General features: G+C 41.2%; 1 protein-coding gene across 1 annotated transcript in view; it reads right to left on the bottom strand.

Moving 5' to 3' along the window:
* PHACTR1 (phosphatase and actin regulator 1) overlaps positions 1-17898 on the bottom strand; it is a 287592-nt gene that overhangs the window by 50599 nt on the left and 219095 nt on the right. The window contains exons 7-9 of the mRNA XM_026047024.1: positions 13968-14153; positions 12724-12930; positions 2861-3191 (exon numbers count right to left, since the gene is read on the bottom strand). Coding sequence (XP_025902809.1) covers positions 2861-3191; positions 12724-12930; positions 13968-14153 — 724 coding nt within the window. The remainder of the gene's footprint in view (positions 1-2860; positions 3192-12723; positions 12931-13967; positions 14154-17898) is intronic.

Raw genomic sequence — 17898 nt, 5'->3', positions numbered from 1 at the left:
AGGAAGGAAGGAAGGAAGGAAGGAAGGAAGGAAGGAAGGAAGGAAGGAAGGAAGGAAGGAAGGAAGGAAGGAAGGAAGGAAGGAAGGAAGGAAGGGAGGAAGGAAGGAAGGGAGGAATTGAGAGTAGAAAATTGATCTGCACTTGTCTACACTACCCTGCCCTATTAAAAAAACCCATTATCTAAATAACATTTTATTATTCTCAATAATGCCTGGCAGCGCTACTACTGCAGCACTGAGGAAATTATTCTAGAATATTACAGAATTTCTTTGAGATAAGGACTGAGATCAGCAGAAAGAAATGATGCCTATGATTTTAGCATTCTCCAGAAGATGCCTCAGAGACATGTCAAGATCTCTCATCTCTTCAAGATTATTGACCCAAGAGCAGTGACCGAGTAGTATGTCATCTGGGAAGAAACAGCACGGTTCAGGACATCACCGTATATTCTATGCATGTGAGGGATGTGAGCACATAAACAAATTTCAACTAGAGGAAAACTGACCTAGTAGATCCATTAGAGGAAATCAGTGCAGGTTTAAGGCTTCAAGATTTCTAAGCTGAAATGTCCCATAACAAATATTGCAGTGTGATTTCCGCTGGGAAAGTCTGACTTTATACAATTAAGGAAGGAAAAAAAAACCCCACTATCCAAAATACCAGAAAACGGTACTATTTGGCACAACTAAACTCTCCCAAGTTAAATAATGCATTTTAAAAATATGTACAAATCTTCAAGAGAAACTAGCAAATTTATTAATACCACAACATGACTTGGAAAAATAATTTAAAAATATAACAGTGTCAGCTACACAGACCTTTTTGTCTGTTCATACTGCAAAAATAACAGTTGTTTTTGCAGAGCAAATAGTCATTAACTGTTTCCTCCCTTTTAACAAAGGGAGAAAATTTTTTTGATTTATTTTTACAAGAAATGTAACTGAAATAATGTATTATTTTATGACTGAAATAACAGTTAATCAACCCTCCAAAAAAAGGTAATGGAAAATTACTGTGCATTAGGATGTGCTTGCATTTTAATTATTCCCTTTTGCGACAGGAGATAGCTGCATCATATTCAGAAATGAGCCCTTGCTTATTCAGCTTTTAAAATCAGCACAGCCTTACCTTCAGATTAATAGTTAAAACCAAACAGACTCACCTCCCTTAAATCAGTTAGATATTATTTGTAGGCATAAACTTGACGGAAGCCTGGAAAATGGAGCAGTCATTGCTGAGGGGCAACAGATGCCACAGTGAAGTCATGCTCCGAGAAATATCGCTGGGCTCCCATTAGCAAAGAGCCTTTTGCTCGCAGCGGGAGCCAGGCTACACGGCTGTGCCCCAGCTACGGCGGGAATGGCACGAGCCATCCAAGGAGCCTTTTGGAGGCACAGCCTCTGCACCCGTGGCATGGAGCCTCCGGGCAATGTGGGTGGCTCTGACCGGCCCCGTCGGCAACATGAGACATAACTGGGTAGTCCTGGGGCAAGGGCCGTGCTGGAGGGATTGCTGATGCTCTTTCCAATCCTGCTGTTATGGCCCTTTTATTGGAGGCAGTAGGAATCTCCCTCATGGTTGAGCCATTTTTTTCAGGATTTGCTGAAGGTAAGGCCACCTGATATATCTCCTGATGCTTTCCTTCTTTTCTTGACACTCTGCTGCTAAAAGGTGTTAGTGGGGTGGGACAGTCTCTGGTCGCCTAATTATTCTTACTGGCATTAAAGAATTTTTTTTTTTTTTAACTGTGCAAGATAATGAAGGCAACATTATCACAAAGGAGTACTCGGGCAAATCATTAGGCTTTTTTTTTCCTGTTAGGTCAAATATTTTAGCCCCCTGCCTAAAAGAAGGATGATCTGATACTCCTCGAGCAAGCTGGTTGCAAAGCTGCCCTTGGTCCTAAACAGTACATGTCATTTTTGACTATGCTCTCTTCTCTTGGACTTGCTCAATTGTGGTCTGCAAGTCAAAGTAAATTTTCCAAAGCTTGCTGATCTTGCAGTTTATGAAGACAGCTTGCATTTATACAACATGCTTTACTTATTCAGATTATCTGAAACATCATCCAGAAGTATTCACAAGAGACAGTTATAAAAAACAGCCCCAAGGTAGGTAAAGCACTTCTGATTAACTTTGTAACCTTCTTCCAGATGTGACTGGATAAGAAGGTAGCTGCTGTGGAATGGGTCTAATGCTCAATGTAATCTTTGTGGAAAGTTAAGTGAATTGTTAAGTGAAAAAGTGAATCGTTTTCATTTACAGATACACCGTAGTTATATATCTGTTCATAATATTTATTTTAAAATAATCAAACAAATCATTTTAATTAATTGAAATAATTAAAAAGTACATGAAAATCTTTCTAAGTAACTTGCAGGAGTTCTCAAAAGTTGTTATGAGCTAATCAGTAATGCTAATCCTATGCCCTTGCAGTGTGGCACATCTGGCTTTTATTGATCTTTTCTCCTAAATCTCCCACTTCCTCTCCAGTTTTGGGGGGATCCTCCATGTAACCAGAGCTCTGCAGCTATACACACTGCATTATATACTGCAAGCAGGGCATGTCCTGCTGTCATCTCCATCCATGGTATTACCTAGCTCCTTGAACAGGACAACAGCATTCAGCAAATTTGATGTTCTTCTCTGCTCTGCCACAAATTTACCAAACCAGCTTGGAAAGGCTCTTTCCCTGACTGTTTCTCCAGCAGTGAGAGAGCATATTTCTCCATACACTTTCAGACCTCCAGAGGAGAAGCCTGGTTGCCAAATATCATCAACGTAACTCAAGTAGTGCTAGCACTAAGGAGGTAAGAAACAGTGCATATTAATATTTATTTTTTAAAGTTTATCCATTACCTTTCTAGCCTTTGCATGGTCATGGCTAGCGTTTTGTTCAACTCCTCTATCATCCGGCACCCTGAAGGGTGGATGGGTAACGTGCTGGACCCAGAAGGCAGGTGCTGGCTGTGGCTGCCATACTGGAGCTGGTGCTGGTGAGCTGCTAACTGGGATGGCAGGACAGTGTGATGGTGCTGAGTCAAAGGCTGCTGGGAGCTCTTCTGTGTGGAATAAGACGGGAGAGAGAGGTCTGGCCCCCCTAAAGGCATGCAAATCATGACTTTCTTTGGAGGTAGTGGAGGTGACAGTTTAACTGGCATACAAGGCAGTTTCACAGGAGCGCCAGGATCTAAAACAGAAGAAAGAGAGGTCCCGGTGTTAATTTTCATGGCGGTGAGATGAGTATCACAGTACCTGCCTGGGTGAGCAGGTACTGAGCTTGCTAGTCTACAGAAAGGAGTGTGCACTGGATTTACCCTTTTCCTGGTGTGATGAATCCTTCTACATAGTTGGCATCAGCACTGTCTTTAAAAGAACTGTTGTTTTGCAACACATCTGAGCCTCACAGAAATATCCTAGGGCTGTGCATGCCCCTTAATAAACACATTAAGCAATGCTTAACGAGGCTGGTGTTGCACTTCAAAGCTTTAAAGCCCTAATTCTCCAAAACAGCCCTGTGAGGTAAGCTCGATGACTCCCTCTTGACAGGCATATAAGCACAGGGAGAGCCATTCAGCATCTGAAGTTACAGAATGACTCACCACCGTCACCGCCAGAACGGAAACGCGGAGATTCCTGATCTTTCTGAGCTACTGCAGTGCAATTACTATGTGCTGTATTTCTTACAGCTTCTTAATGTGCAAAACATTTGCTGCTAAAAATTACATTACAGGGAAAGTGAGAGAAGATACAGGGTTTGAATAATGAACAGGAGCAGTCTGGAAAAATGATGAGTACAGGAGGAAAAAATGATAAAGGGTAGGAAATTGTTAGGATTAATGTATTCTTTTACAGAAGACTTATTGGGCACTTTTTTTTTTTTCTGAACTCATGCACTGAATGTTAACCTTTTTCACTTTAGGCGTGTTCTTGAATCTCATGTTTTTCCTGTCAGGCAAAGACTCCTCTGACTACCACAGGAAATTACTGACAGGTCCACAGGGAAATGTGGAAATGGCACCTCAGTACTGCTAGGGCGCAGTGGTTGGCAATTTTTGGAGTTACACATGCTTTTAGCAGGCATGGTGTTGAAGGGTTTGCGGCTGGACTCAATGATCTTAAAGGTCTTTTCCGACCATAATGATTCTATTATGCAATAGTTCTATGATTTCAGAAGGGAACAGAAGTAGTGGGAGGACTTGAAGTTCCCAAGATGAGGGTGGTGGTGGGGAACAGCATCTATGTATGCCAGGAGCAAAGAAAATGAGAGGAAAGATGTATCATCCCGCTAGAACAAGCCCTTTCCAGGCAGGAATACCCCTTCATTCAGCTCTGTAAGCACAGTTCCGTGGGCAGAGCTCATGAAAAATTTGTCCCTGTGTTACTTCAGTTCACACTTCTTCCTGCAACAAAGTAAATAAAGGGAAGGCCAGAAGCTTCTTTTGAACTGAGGAAAGCTTTGCAGGTAGATGTTGCTCTCCAGGCTTCAAAGGTCACCACTCCCCTGAACTGTCTCAAATTTTCAAGCTCTTTTCCATGTGTTTTTTGTTAGCATTTAACTACCTCTGGCCCCCAGTATTTATTCCTCCCTTCAGGTTATCACCTGAACTAGTATCCATATCTACTTGCTATGATGCAGAAGGTTGATACTAGGGTTTCCAAGTGCTTGGAAATGATGGAAAAGGTGGGAAAAGACAAGAAATAGGCCAAGCTCAGGTTTGACATTAATCTTTCTTTCAGTATTGGTCAAAGCTTCATTTCATCCACAGCATGCACTTGGTGCCAGTGTTTCTGCCACACTAGAAACATTTTCATTCACTTCACCTGCTGGAGAGCAGTCCCGCAGAGAGGGACCTGGGTGTCATGGTGGACGACAAGTTGACCATGAGACAGCAGTGTGCCCTGGTGGCCAAGAAGGCCAACGGGATCCTGGGGTGCATTAAGAAAAGCGTCTCCAGCAGGTCGAGGGAAGTGATCATCCCCCTCTACTCAGCCCTGGTGAGGCCACATCTGGAGTACTGCGTCCAGTTCTGGGCTCCCCAGGACAAGAGGGATGTGGAGCTGCTGGAGAGAGTCCAGCGCAGGGCTACCAGGATGATCAGGGGCCTGGAACATCTGCCCTATGAGCAAAGGCTGAGAGAGCTGGGCCTGTTCAGCCTGGAGAAGAGGAGGCTAAGGGGGGACCTGATCAGTGTCTATAAATACCTCAAGGGAGGCAGTGAGGAGGAGGGGGGCGGCCTCTTTTCAGTGGTGGGACTAGAGGAACTAGAGGACTAGAGGAAATGGCTTCAAACTGAAGCATCGGAAGTTCCACAGGAACTTAAGGAAGCATTTCTTCACTGTGAGGGTGACAAAGCACTGGAACAGGCTGCCCAGAGAGGTTGTGGAGTCTCCTTCTTTGGAGATCTTTAAAACCCGCTTGGATGCAGCCCTGTGCCACGTGCTCTAGGTGACCCTGCGTGAGCAGGGGGGTTGGACTCGATGACCTCTTAGGTCCCTTCCAACCTCCGGCATTCTATGATTCTATGATTCTATGATTTAGCTGTGTGTATTTTCTCTTTGTATCCTGCTCAAATGATCATACCATTTTCAGTAAAAGGTAAATGAAAAAAAAAAAAACCCAGCAAAGTGTAAATTGTATAGAAGCCAGAGAATAAAGCTCCTATGGGAAAATGTGTTCATACACTTGGACTACAGGCAATCTTCTAGCTCTGGTTCTGATCTACAAGACTAGGCTGAGATTATCTGCACTTCTTCTCTATTTTGAAAAGTGCAGATTTATCTGTGCTTGTTTTGAATCCTTTAATGATACATTTCAATTATTAGCCCTGTCATCTCACAGTGCTTGCATCTGGATGTCCTTCCATTTTTGTGTCTTACGTAGGAGAGTTGTCCTTCAAACAAAGCTGCCTGTATGTACCCCTTGCTTCTGACTAAGAATAACAGGAATTATGAACTGGGTTTGCCATGTTCTGTGATCCTGAAGACTGGAGTATATTTCCTGATTGGACTGTCAATTGATTCTAGCATGGAGGAAACAGGAGTAATTCTGTCTTTCTTCTAATTAGAATGAAAATTTTCTTTTCCTTTCTGTTGCAACCATTCACCAGCTAGGGTTGTGTCACTGGCAGTGCAGCTCTGAAGTAACGCAGGAAAGAAGTTCTAGCTTAATTATTCTCACAGAAATACATACTGAGCAATCACATACACTTTTATGAATTTGATTAGCAGTCTGGTTTCTACTGCTCACCATAAATGTACGGGGCTGTAGTTGCTTATTAAATCTGAAGAAATCTTTCGCATTCAATTGCTTGTACTGGTGTCAGTGCTGGGGTGACTCCATCAGACACCTGTTAAAAATCCTGCCTGCTATTTTTAGTGTAAGGCTTTATTCAGACCAGACTCTCTTTCACCCGAGCTCTTGAACCTGTCTGAATATGGCTCCTCACATCAGATAGAGCCTTGAGAAGGAGCCAGAGGTGTTAAATCTACTTGTCTGTGCTTCACCTTCATGTGAATTCTACTTGTCTGATTAAAAAAAAAGAATGGCTAAAAGGAGAATGAGTGCAATAACAGGACAGTTCGATCCATTCACTTGAAAGTGTACCAGTATATCTTCAACAACATCAGTAATGGAGACAACAAGCCTTGCACTGCAAGTTTTACTGAGCTGTCAGATCAGTGGGCATTCTGAGCAAACGGAGCCTTGCTCAATCCATGGGCTCCAGTCACACTGTTGGAAACTGCATTATTATGATCTACAGTGAATGTGAGAGCAAACTGACCCCTGTGTGTAACAGCGTGAGATAACCGCATTTTACAGTTTTATGTGTTCATTTTTATTTTACAATGTATGTGATATATGAAGCGTGGGTCAAAACATTTATTGTCACCAGGTTGGAATATCCACCAGACATAGACTGTCTGTAGATGAATAGGAAGCTGGATGGAGGAAAGATGAACAAGGAATCAGTGATAGGTGTTGTCTCAGCGGAATAGTAGCGCAGTCTTAAATCACTGCACAAAGCTCTGATACGAGAGGAGAGGCAAGCTGTGTGAACCAGGTGTGCTGGTCTGATTAATCTGGTTTGGATGAGGTTCCTCATGCTCAAGAGAATAACATGAAATCTGCCAAGATAGTGGTTCGTAACAGGTTGTGACCATTCAGCAGAGTGTGTGCTTCAGTCTAATTGTGCCAAAATCAATGAACGAGATGTTAGACAAAGAAGCCTTCCTGCTGTTGATGACAATAAATTACTTAAAATATAGTCACAGGCACTGAAAGATTTGTGAGCATCAGATATTTGACCAGCAGGTTAGTCCTTATGTCTTAATTATAAATAATTTTGCTATGTCTAGTGCTGCCATATTTCCTTTTTGATTTTTAGGATACAAAAGCACCTTCAGCCACTGCACAGAAACCCTAACCAAATGTAGTATTTCTGAAGTGTATGTGTTACACGGGAGCTACAGCTACATCAAATCTCCTACTTGTTGACAAAGTGGCTGAAGAGTTGGTCAGAACATATTAAAGATGGGATGCTAGGACATTCCGGATGTAGAGCAGGAAATTCTGCTCCAGAAGGGCTCCTAGAAATGCTCATTAAAATCCTCAAATCCTGCTTCAGCACAATTACAGCATGGAGGAAGAGGGCATGCCTGGCAATCCTGAGCTGCTGGCAGAGTTGGATAACTTTACTGTGCTGCCACCAGAAGAAACATTTTCTTGACTCCTTATGATGACAAATTTGAACCAGTGGTGTGCCCTAGCAAGGAATTATCCCCCTTACTTGGACCACATTCAGATACTGTGTCTAGTTTTGGCCCTCCCAGTACAGAAAAGACATTGATTACCTGGAGCAAGTTCAGTAGAGGTCCCCCAAGATTGCTGGGGCTGGAACACTTGCTCTGTGAGGAGAGGCTGAGGGAGCTGGGCTTGTCCAGCCCAAAGAAGCAACTCTCAGAGGAACCTAACAGCAGCCTCTAGCACCTACGAGATGTTTAGCAAGAAGATGACAGGACCAGGCTCTTCACAGATGTGCATGGTGGCAGGGTGTGAGGTGAAGGACAGAATTTGAAATTAAAGGTTCAGGTGCATCTAAGGAAACCCCTTTTCCCCATGAGGACAGCCAAGTGTGGAGGAGGTTGTTCAGAGAGGCTCTGCATTCTCCAACTTGGAGGTTTTCAAGACCTGAGTGGATAAAGCTCTCAGCAACTGGGTGTGGCCCATGGCTGGTCCGGCCTTGAGCAGGTCATTGGGGTAGGGACCTCCTGAGATCCTTTCCCATCTGAAATGCTTTGAGATACTATGACCTTTGATGTAGTACATGCAACATCAGGCATTACAACCTGTCATAAATGCATGCAGCTTCTCTTTAAATCACACTGCAGAAATTCTGCAGAGTTCAGCATTAGGTAACGCTACAGTCTACACGTGCAACATGTGCAACATGTGCCTGTTACAGGGGGTATGGTGGAAATGAGGTGATGTGACTGACATTCACTATCGAATTTTGGACAAGTGGCTTTTACCTTTTCAGTTCTTTGTCCTGGAAATCACTTGTGACTGCACAGTGTCTCTGCTCTTATTTCATTTGGAGAATTAAGCAGATTTACAAAGTCAGATTAAAACTGTGTCCTCAGAGATTTGCAAAGCATTTCCCATTGACTGCAGGAAAATCTATAGTCATGCCTTCAGAGAGGATTTCAGGGAAGACTCTGAAATCTTTTGTTGTTCTTCTGCACCACGCATACATCCAAGGTTGAGGTTTAGTTTAGAGAAGATAGGGAAAGCATGTTTAGCTTTGAAAACTATGGGTCTGCATGAACTCCCTTCATAGCCTTGAAGCAGACTTTAAAGATTAGAAGATTTCCTGCTATCTGTGCACTGGGTACTCTTCTCCAGTGCTGGGGAAGAGGATCTGCTTTTGCCCTGCTGCCTCTCTTGGAAGGTCACAGTGTAAAGAGAATTAGTCCCCATGTGAATGTAACTTCATGAGTGTGGTGTGTCAGAGCAGATGATGCAGTAGGAAAATCAGAGATAACATCATGGGCTCATCTATGAAAGAACCATCTGAGACACAAGTGACTGCTGACTTTTAGAATACTGCAGAGAATATTTATTGGATAAATTGTAGTTGTAAATACTTTTGAGATCTTGCAACTAACAATCAGTTTGGCTGTGACAATGGAGTATGATGAAAGGCAGCCCTGTTCCCAAGCCTCGTTCTTGCATGTCCACATTATCAAAACTTGCTTTTAGGGAATTGCAACATTTCCTATCCTGTTAAATGCACACTTTTAGTTGTGAATTAGTTCTCATTGTACAGCAACACAACTAGAGGGTATAATCTCAGATCCAAAAATGTACCCTGTGTCCTCTCAGAATGTTGACTGAATGCCCAGTTTCCAATTTATTCCACAAAACATCATCTGCATAGGTGAGGTTATAGCTTATTCAGTCACAACCAAAAGGAGCTTAATATTACTGGGGACCATTGACTATTGTCAGAATTACCTATTCTTGTCACTTTTCACCACTAAAGATCTTATGATAATCTGGGGCCTTAAGCCCAGTGATCCATCTAAATTTGGTCCCAGATGATTACTCTCTTCCTTCTTCAGTTTCAACCAAATAAGGGGTCTGCAACTGTTGTCCTTAAATATCCGTGTGTGGATCCTGATAAATTCAAAAGATGAAAGAAATTCTGTTCATGAAGGCTGTCAAAAAATAATAATATTTGAAAAACAGAAGGATGACCAGGAGATAACTGACTAAGAAGAAATGGAGAAGACTGAAACAACTTCATTGAAACAGTTACAAATTTTATTTTTCATCTAGGTTGGTCTATTTTTTTTCCTTCATCTAGGTCTGCAGCCTCCTCATGGTGGCAGCTTCATCAAGAAGAGGGGAGACAGTGCAAAGCAAAGGTATCAAACACACTTGTGCAGTGACAGTAACATCACTCTCAGTGGCCGTGTTGTGGGCTGCTCTTAGCTCTGTGCATATTCGTATACTTTCCTATCTCCATAGTACCAGAGCCTTGAAAAGAAGCATGCCAAGGCTATGCGACTTATACTTGCTAGAGGCAACTCTCTCTTCCTGTAATCTTTAAAACTCCTTTTTCTTTCTTTTTTTTTTTTTTTTTTGTTCTTCTTCTCCTCTAAATTAAATTTCCACTTACTTGTTTATTTTGGACAAACTCTTTTACATGCATTTCTTACTGAGGAGAAGGCCAATCTTTGCCCTGGTACAGGCATATTTGAGATGGTTCACAAAAGCTTTCAGAGGTAAAGATTTTTTCATTTTCCATTTTTATAGTTTGCTTTAAGTAAGTTCTTTGGCAAATTCCTCAGGTAGGTATTTATGCCTATATTGAACATCTCTGGGATAAGCTCTCACCAAGATGGTCAGACTCTAAGGAAACTTCTTTTCACATTCTTTTTTTTTCAGTTAAAATAGTTTCCTTTTTTTTTTTTTTCTCTCTGTTCATTAGGCCTACAGTGATTTTATAATATTATGTTTTCAGCTGTATTTGTATAAAATAAATTTGCTCCTTTTAAATATAAATCTACATATACACACACATACACAATCACACATATATATGTGTGTATACATATATATGTATATGAGTGTGCATATATATATACACACAGAAGTTCAGAGGCACTTCTGCATTCTCTCATTTAGATGTGTACCTGAACCCATCACAGGATCACATCTTCTTTCACAGTCTTCTTGCAAAGATCTACCAGACCATTTACCACTGTTACTCTCCATTAGTCATGCTTGGTATGCCTTAATTTTTCCTCAACCTTCTCATAAAATTGTCTGTGGAAATGTAAGGAGAAACAAGATTCTTCATCTTGAACATCAGAATGCTGATTTTACTTGTTTTCTCACATACAATCTGAGGATGTTTCTGTAGTAATTAGTAAAAGAATAGCATTAATTCTGCTTCTCGCTGCTGAGGGTGCTTCATTAGGATTGATTGCTCATTTCTAAAGATTATAGAAGATTACCGAAGAAAGAGTAAGCTTAAGAATAAGCTGAATGCTTTTATCTATAAAGATACAAATAAATGAGGCTTTCAGAGCTACTAGAGACAAATATCAATTAAGTTAGGGTCCTGTGGCTAAATATTTGACTCTTTTTCATGAGGACTGTGTATGTGTATGTGTATGTGTATGTGTATGTGTATACATATACAAGACCTTGTGTATATGCACATCAAGAGTTTCTTTAGGGCCACATGAGAGGCCATTAAAGGTCATCCCAAAGCAAAGCAAGTCACACTTCTGTTTTCCTTTCACTGGAAAGTCATCACTGTCAAACAATTGATTTATGCTGGTAGCTTGAGACCAATTCCACTTCATACAAAAATTTGGCATACAAAAAACTACCAGAAACACCCATTCTTTGATTTTTATATTCTCTCATATAAAAGGAAGGCTTGTGAGTGAAGGCCAGTAAATTCTAGAGGCTTATTTTCCTATTCTATTGCTACTTTTTGTATTTTCTCTGCAGTGATTTCATCTCTGAACAGCTGCTCGCAACTTGGAAAGAGAGCTTTGGGAGATCAGACGAAGCTGGTGTTGTCCTCACCTGAAGACAGTAATACTGTTGCCTGCCTCATCAGGCTGCAGAACTGTCTATTTGCTTTGCAGTATAAGGCAGAAAAAATTTAACTGTTATGTGTGGAGTTTGGCACACAAGAAAGCAAAGAGCTTTCACATAAAATGAACAAAACTACATAGAACAAAAATCAGTGGCCATCTAAACAGAAACATGAAAACACTATGTAGAAGTATGAGAGAAAACCATAGGACATACTCTTTTTTAATGAGCACTCTCCTGATTCTACATCCTAAGTAAAGCAGGTATTAACTGACAGGAAAAGAAGACCTTTGCTTCAGTGCCCTTGGTGACAAACTGGAGAGAGGAGATTCACTAGTCCTCCTTCCACAGACATTTAGAGGTTTGAATCCCAAAGAAGAGCCTGGACACTTGTACGAAGTCATGGGACAAGAATATGGATTATCTACATTTAGCTGCTGTAGAGTGAGAGAGAAATGATAGCATTCCTCAGGGATGTCAAAATTCATGTCATGAGGGAAAGCGGAGCTGCCCCTCATCAACAGGGTGGTGGAGCTCCCAGTGGATGAGGAACATTCTGAGAAGGGTCAAAAAGGGGAGCAGTTTGGCAGGCAGTACAAGAGGGGAAGCAGAAAAGCAAGAAGTCAGGAGATAGAACAGCCTGCACAAGGATCAGTAAAAAGAGAAACATTTGAGAAGATATGGGGTGTGTATTTTTTCTTTGAATTCTTTCCCTCAATGACTTCCTACCCTCTTCTTATTAAATGCTGTTGAAGGTAACCAGAGTATTTTTCTGATGTTTCCTTTCCCTTCCAAGCACATCCTGCATTTTTTGCAGGGATGGCACATCTTAATGAAAAAGAGCGAGGGGGCTTAGGAAATGTAGTGGCAGCATCAGGAGAATGGTTGAGAGGGGAAGTGCCTTGAAGCTCCCATGCTGAAGGTATAGGCTGAAAATGCTTTGTGATCCCTGCCCTAGGCACAACACTTACACATTGCCAATACACACAATGACAAGCGCAAACAGCTTTATAGAAGAAGGATGCTGAGAACCTTGCTATAGGGGCAGATTTTTTCCTATAAGGGAAACGGTGGAGCTGAGGGTCAAGGTGCACCGACTTACCAGTTAAGTGGCTGGCAATCCTGGCAATAGGTTTAGGAGGCAGGGCAGGGGGCTGTTTGAGGAGGGACAACTGTTTCACTGGGGTGTCCTCATGGTCTCCAGGGAAAGCAGCAGATTTTTTGGGGGGAAGAAGCAGGACTGGTTTAGCTGTAGGATCTTGGGACAGGAGGACTCCGGGTTCATTGGATGTGGGGCTCTCTTCAGACACTGGAGGACACAACCACATCATAGGCACAACAACGTTACAAGCAAAGCAGCAGTGGATACAGCCATAGTAAGACATGAAATGCAGCACAGCAATGCCAGTTAAAAATGACTAATAGATTTCACTCAAACTTCATAAAACATACAAAGAAGGAGAAAAAGACAGAAAGAGAGAGAGAGAAAGCAACACATATCTACACAACAGACTGGATTTCCCATTAGCTCATGACAGAACCCAGCTCCCTATGCCAGGCTGGGATGTATTCCTTGAACACAATATACTGAACACAAATGAAAAGCCTTAAAATGTCACATCTCAGACTGCTTGTCACCACAGCTTGCTCGGGATCGGATACATTAACAAATATATTGCCCTTCCATAACTGCGACACCACCTTGTGGGGTATATACCACTTCCTATAGGATCCACAGCTGTGCAGCATTGTGGATGAGCAGACCTGCCCATTAATTCACTTCATTTTACCACATTGGACTCTCCTCCACACGGCTCAGCTTTAAGTGACTGGCACAATGGAAGCTAATTGAGATGACCAACATTACTGCTGAGAGCAGTGCCCTTGCCTCTCGGTGCTGGCTGGAGAGGACGCGTAGGGAGCCTTGCCTAGGCTAGTACAGCTGGCTGGCTTTGTGAGCTACTGAAAGTTGTGTAGTGTGAATGTCACCTGTGCAGCACGTAAAGGACTTAGGTTTGTACTCTGGCCTCTAAAATATTGTCATTATCCTCTCTAGAACCCACTGGCAAAGCTAAGAAGTTACAGGATCAAAATCTGTTCTGAAATGTTCACGAAGTGTAGGGACATTGCTTTATCCCCTGGGCCTTGGAGGTTATTCCTATGCTGAGGCAGTCAAAATCTCTTCTGGAGCATCCAGCGGTAGTTTGTATGCTGTCATCTCCTTCTCCATCAGAAGACCCCAGTCTTCAACATGATTTTCTCAGGAATAGACACCAAATGTTAGAGATCAAAAATTCATTTCAAATAGCATGAAGTATTTACATTGTCAGAAAAACAAGACATTACCTGTCCCATCCATGATCTCTGGGGTTGGCAGCACCTCATACGAGCAGGGTTCCACAGAAGCTGAACCTGACTCCAGTTCTGCTAGGGCTGGGAGGGACACCTGGCTGGAGCTCAGCACTTGTGCAGAGCCAAGAGGCTGCCCATTCTCCAGAGCTCCATCTTCATTTGGTAAGGAAAGTTCCCCATCTGCTCATATTTGGAGGAAAGCACAATGACAATAGAAGAAATATAAGTAAGATGTAGCAAGATTTTAATATGAAATATGCTGTCTTTCTTAGGTTGCTTTTGATCCAGGAATCTGATCTGAGGCACATACCGAAGATGCAATGACAAGGATCAAAACCATGTGGCTTATATCTCAGTGACAGAACGTATGCACAAGAATTTCTAGAGATGCCCAATTCTGATGTTCTGTCCACAACAGTATCAAGGAAGTATGACAGCATTTCACTTCCTTTAAAAGGGTTATCAAGACTATGGAAAAGTTCCGTCAAAAGTCAGTATTAATCTTTGGTTTACCTTAGGATAGACATTATGATCCATTATGTAATTGAAAGATTCCTGACCCTCCTCCATCTCATAGAGCCACAAAACCTATTTGCCTCCTGCCTTTGCTAAAACTGGGAGGTCAGGAATGAGAACAGGCAGGAACAGAAGTCATGGAACATATGAATTATTCTTCTGCCTTACATCGATTTTTATGCTGTGCAATGTGAGTAAAGTTACAGAAAAATATCCCTATTTTATACACCAGTAAAATCATTACAGTTCCCAGCATGATCTAGGGTTTAAGTAAAGGGAGAGAATAACTTTTATAATCAGTCAATATAAGGTCTTGATATTAGTATACGGCGAGTACCATTTAGAAAATCTGTCTGTAAAATCCTAAAAATATATCTTTTATTTGGACAAAATTTCTGCAACAGCAACTGTTAGTGTTCTTTCTTATCAAATATGACTTCATATTAGAAATAGTTAAGAACAGAAGGCAGAGCTCATATAATTCTCCACGGTGTCAAACTTCATGATTTTTATTTCAGAAGTCATGCACAATACTCTGTTACCTGGAGGCAATGACTACATGGATATCTCAAATACAATTTTATAAAACAGAGCGTTCAGCCCTTATGGTTGTGAATGGAAGCCTGAAAAGATAACTGGAATGCAACCTGTAAGGTTAAAAATCAATAGGCAAACAGAGAGCCTTATTATTTATGATTTTTTTTTTTAAAGCACATTCAGGATTTCAGGATATAATTCCTAATTTTTGGCTATCTGTAATCAGTTGTGTTACTGCGCAATATATCAAGCAGAGACATACATTATTCAAGTGAATGAATATTTCCTCTCATAGGGCTAAGATGTGCATAATACTTTGGAAAAAAAATTCAAAAAGAAAAAAAAATGTACATCTCACACAGGCCTCAGGACAAGCCAAATAATAAGCTGGAGGTACACTAGGTGCTAAGTATTTCTGCCTTTTAAAGCTCCTTTTCAATGACTAAAGATAATCTATTAAATTTGGAACTACCAGAAATAACAAGGTCTTGACTTTCTTGCCTTTGTTAGAGGGTTTTTGAAGAACTAGAGAGCAGTTATGGTACACAGTTGTATCATAAGAGCCTGAAATGTGAATTGCAGCTTTCACAGCAATCAACTGAGCTGGCAAAAGGTGGTAACATTAATCAAAGCTGAAAGTTTCAGGCAATTGCTAACAGCACAGCCTCACTCTAACTGCTGTGGTCATTCAATGCAAACCAGTGTATTTCCCTAGACAGTAAAAATCAAACACCATTTCAGACAGTATTTAAGCTGAACGTCTTTGGGATAATTCTTTTGGTGAAAAATCTATGTATCTTTGTGCCTGCTCTGTTCTCCTTTTATAAACATGCACCTTTACCTTGTTTGGGGATAGAGGCTACTGTTGTCTCAATTACTTACTGTCAAAAAAGAGCATAACTGTTTCTCAAAGTTGCCAGTAATTTAATGCAGGACTAAATCTGACCATAGCTGAGAGCAAACAAGAAAAAATCCTGATAAAATCACCAATATTGATTTGTTTGAGGGATATTTTTAATGAAAGGACATTTTTAATGAAGATGCTGGGCACCTTCAAATCTTACTATCTTAAATGGCCTTCCACTTCTCAAGATATATTCAGCATGTCTTAAGAAGACAGCATTCACATACTGTGCTGAAAGTGTGTTATTGCAAAAAAGGTAAAATAAGAGATTAAAATCTATCTTTTAGTTTTTGTCATAATAACAAGCACGATAGCTCTCTCTACTGACACCATAACCTCTTTTAATCTTTCCTCTGAATAGCTCTAACCTTCATTTAGACTCTAAAATTCATCCTTGGATTTGACCAAAACCATCAAACATGACACACAATCATGACCAAAATATGTACCCTAAACCTAATCCAATTTAAAGAAGAGCAATGTAAGGAGCTGCTAGAGCTCAGTAAACAAATCAAAGATGTAGATACAGTGATCATTTGTAGAGTGAAGAATCTCTTAGTGTGAATTAATCCGGCTTAGAGGCACGCTTGACAGCCAAACATAAACGACAAATTAATTATTATTTTAAAACTACAAAAAGCTATTCCGGTTAGCTGAAATATAAATGGAAAGATCCTAGTAATGCAGTTATGAATTATATACGGATGAATTCATTAGTCTTCAGGAATAGAGTATGACTTTAAAGTTAATTCTGGCATGATGATAATATATATAATCTTCTGTTCTCACATTTGCCAAATCCTCTGCTGTGTTTTCATAGAGGCTGCTGTTACTTCCTAGCAAATGACTTTCCCTAGCTGTATGAGCTTTGATAATGCAGCCTGTGTGTGAATCATCTTGATCTGCAGGGGACTAAAGATAGTAGCTTGAGGTCTGCAGCAAGAGGAGCCTGTTCTGCATCCTGATTCTCCTAATCAGGAAGCACAGAACATGAAGAAACAGAATTTGAGGGGAAGCTCCTTAATGGAGAGGGCACTATCCAGACACTAATTCACTTCAGCATGTGGAAATAATAGTTTGGTGTGAAAACCCACAAATGAAGAGATGACAAATAGATGTTCAAAAGATGTGGTCCCTAAGCATGATTCGTACTCCCAAATACATCTGCTAAGTGCTTGCTATTTCCACTTTCAGGCATTTAAAAAAAATGTATTCTTGTAGCGCAGGCTACAAGTATATCATGTTGGCCAGCACAGACCTCTTCCTACTGCCTAATGGTGTCCCTTGAAAATCTTTGAGTAAAGAACTTATATATTTGAAGACTTCCAAGCTGACATGCTCCTCCCATAGAAAAATGGCTAAAGAAATCAAAATGATTGAGAAGAGAATTCTCAGTCCTGGGTTATTTGTAAGTCTGGGTTGTCTTCCTCTATATTCACCTGTTCTCATGCATCTCCAAGCAAGTGCTCTCAGTGGCAAAGGATAGCAAGGGCACTTGCATGACATGGACCATAGATGGAAAACAGAGTGTTCTTGAAGGTGGTGAAGTTCTGTGCCCTGGACTGCTTCCAAGCTGTGGTGGCTATATTAAGCCAGTGGCTGAATTTCTCCACTCTTACAGTCCCTGACATCGTAGTGGACTTTCAGATAGGCTGGCCTCCCTGCTTCTGGAGGATTCCAAAGCAGTACATCTTATCATTGTATTGCCACACAGCTGCTTCCCAGGTGGCTACCCTGCCTTCCACTTCATGGCATTACTTAGGCCACTTCTCACTGAACACATATCTGCACTACACAACACAACCTGTCCTAAGACAGAAGGGCAGCACTTTCACTCTGTGAATACATCACCATCCAAACATCTCCAAAACCTGAAATTTAGTCCTAAAATCCTCATTTTGATTAGACAGTAGAAAAATATTGCTTCATAAAGGTAAAGATGGCCCCATTCTTTTTCAAACAATTGTT

Source organism: Nothoprocta perdicaria, unplaced genomic scaffold, assembly GCF_003342845.1.
Source record: "Nothoprocta perdicaria isolate Ctin4 unplaced genomic scaffold, notPer1 scaffold_47, whole genome shotgun sequence".
In the NCBI taxonomy this organism is placed as follows: Eukaryota; Metazoa; Chordata; class Aves; order Tinamiformes; family Tinamidae; genus Nothoprocta; species Nothoprocta perdicaria.
The sequence above is the reverse complement of the archived record's forward strand: the minus strand, read 5'-3'. Positions and strand labels throughout refer to the sequence as shown.